We start from the raw sequence: 2004 nt of genomic DNA on the forward strand, positions 1-2004 counted from the left end.
CAAGAGTTATTGGACATTGAAGTAATGTAATGCTTATGAGCGAATCTGGTCGCGGCGAAAAGCTTGCATTCTATTTGGGTGGAGTGGTTATAAACATGGAGAGAGTTATATTGGAGAGGTGGCTGCGCTCGAGGGATCGAGCTGCCTACGTACCCCGTAAAGGGATCAAGCCAAATCGTAGTTCAGTTATTATCAATACTTACTAGAAGTACGTCTTGAGATTCATGACGTTCCAAGGCTAGAGCTCGGCTTTTCTGCTGCTCTCGTCCTCGAGGCGATATACGCCATTGCGAACGACTTCGGTGATACGGAAGGGTCCTTCCCACTTGATCCCCATTATCCTAGCGTTCTTCTCCTTTCTGTGATCGAACACTTTACGGAGCACTTGATCTCCGACGACAAAACTTTGAGGCCGGATCTTTGAGTTGTAGAAGCGGGCTATGGCGATTTGGTAGTTTTGAACTCGCACGTAGGCTCGCTCTCTTTTCTCTTTAATGATGGTGAGGTTATCACGTAGTGCTTCGTTGTTCGCCTCCTCGTTCTCGGGGGAAACAACTGGGCGGATACTGCCCACGGAGATTTCTGCCGGTATTACAGCTTCGATCCTGTAGGATAGGGAGAAAGCGGTTTCACCCGTGCTACCACGTGGCGTTGTCCGGGTGGCCCAAAGGACCCCGGGGAGCTGAGCATCCCAACAGGACTTTGCAAAGGTCAAACGGCGCTTGAGACTGTGCAAGATCAGTTTATTGGCGGCCTCGGCCTGTCCATTTCCTTGGGGATACCGGGAAGTATGTGGGGTTACAAAACTTTTGAACCGCGGAGGACACCAGGTTCGTACCGTTATCGGTTACGATTTCGTAGGGGATTCCGTGCCGGCATAACACGTTTTTCCAAAGGAAATCCTTCACGTGTTCCCCCTTAATAGACTGGTAGGACTCGGCCTCGATCCATTTAGTAAAGTAATGGGTTACAACCAACAGGTTAGTCACACGTCGTTTTCCCGACTGCTCGAGAGGTCCAATGGCATCCATTGACCATCACATGAAGGGTAAGGAGCGGAGACCGAGCTCATCATCTCAGCGGGCTGGTTAATCATGGGTGCATGACGTTGGCAAGGGTCGCATTTTTTGGCGTGTTCGTTGTAGTCCGCGAGCATGGTTGGCCAGAAATATTCCTGCCGTTTTATTGTGAGGGCCAGCGAGCATCCTCTAGAATGATTTCCGCAGGGACCCTCATGAGCCTCTTTCATGATGATTCGGGTTTCATTCCCGTATACGCATTTAAGGTAAGGTCCGGAGATGCATCGCTTGTACAGCTCTTCGCCGATAATGCAGAACCTCGCGCTTTATGCCTTGAGCTTCCGCGCTTGCCATCAATCTTTGGGTGTAGTTCCGTTTTCGATATAATCGCGAATTAGGACCTGCCAATCTGTTTCCAATTCTATTTCGTGCTCGTTTCCGGAGATACAATCATCCAGGAGCTCGTCATCCTGGTCGGGCGTCCACTCGGGTTCCTCCCCATCGAGGCCGGTGGCGGCCTCGACCTGGTGGACGCTTTGGGCTTTGACAGGGATGGAGATACTAGGCTCATTTATGCCTTCGACGGGTTTGACTCATTTGACTGAGGGATCGGAGGTGGAAGCCAGCGCGGCGAGGGCATCAGCGGCTGAGTTCTCTCCCTGGGGAATTTTGGTGAGTTCGAACGACGCAAACTGCTCTGCCAGTGACCGGACTACTCGGAGGTAAGCATCCATCCTTTCACAGTTCGTGTCATAGTTTCCGTGGTACTAGCTGGTGACGAGTTGTGAGTCGCTGAAAGCGGTGAGCTCCTTAGCTCCTACACCTAATGCTTGCCGGAGTTCGGCTATCAAGGCTTCGTACTCGGCTTCGTTATTTGAGATCGCGAACCCGAGCCTGAAGGACTGTTTCATGATTTCGTTGGTCGGGGATACGAGTCGAATTCCGATCCCGCATCCCTACCTAGATGATGCTCCATCAGCGTATA

The 2004-nt window shown here is 51.4% G+C and overlaps 1 protein-coding gene across 1 annotated transcript; it reads right to left on the reverse strand.

Moving 5' to 3' along the window:
* Positions 1 to 238: 238 nt before the first annotated feature.
* LOC147945539 (uncharacterized) lies at positions 239 to 1031 on the reverse strand. Its single transcript, XM_087509290.1, has 2 exons — positions 839 to 1031; positions 239 to 771 (listed from the first exon to the last, which is right to left on the reverse strand). The coding sequence occupies exons 1-2, from the start codon at positions 1029 to 1031 to the stop codon at positions 239 to 241; spliced, it is 726 nt and encodes a 241-aa protein (XP_087365416.1).
* Positions 1032 to 2004: the final 973 nt, after the last annotated feature.

The sequence above is a fragment of the Camelina sativa genome, chromosome 4, assembly GCF_030686135.1.
Source record: "Camelina sativa cultivar CO46 ecotype springtype chromosome 4, ASM3068613v1".
Classification (NCBI taxonomy): Eukaryota; Viridiplantae; Streptophyta; class Magnoliopsida; order Brassicales; family Brassicaceae; genus Camelina; species Camelina sativa.

Bases quoted from the DNA above. Each gene is read 5' to 3' on its own strand.
- LOC147945539 (XM_087509290.1), bottom strand. From the start codon at position 1,031: ATGGATGCCATTGGACCTCTCGAGCAGTCGGGAAAACGACGTGTGACT. The intron at 772-838 runs GTACGAACCTGG...GGTATCCCCAAG, and splicing joins CGAAATCGTAACCGATAACG to GAAATGGACAGGCCGAGGCC.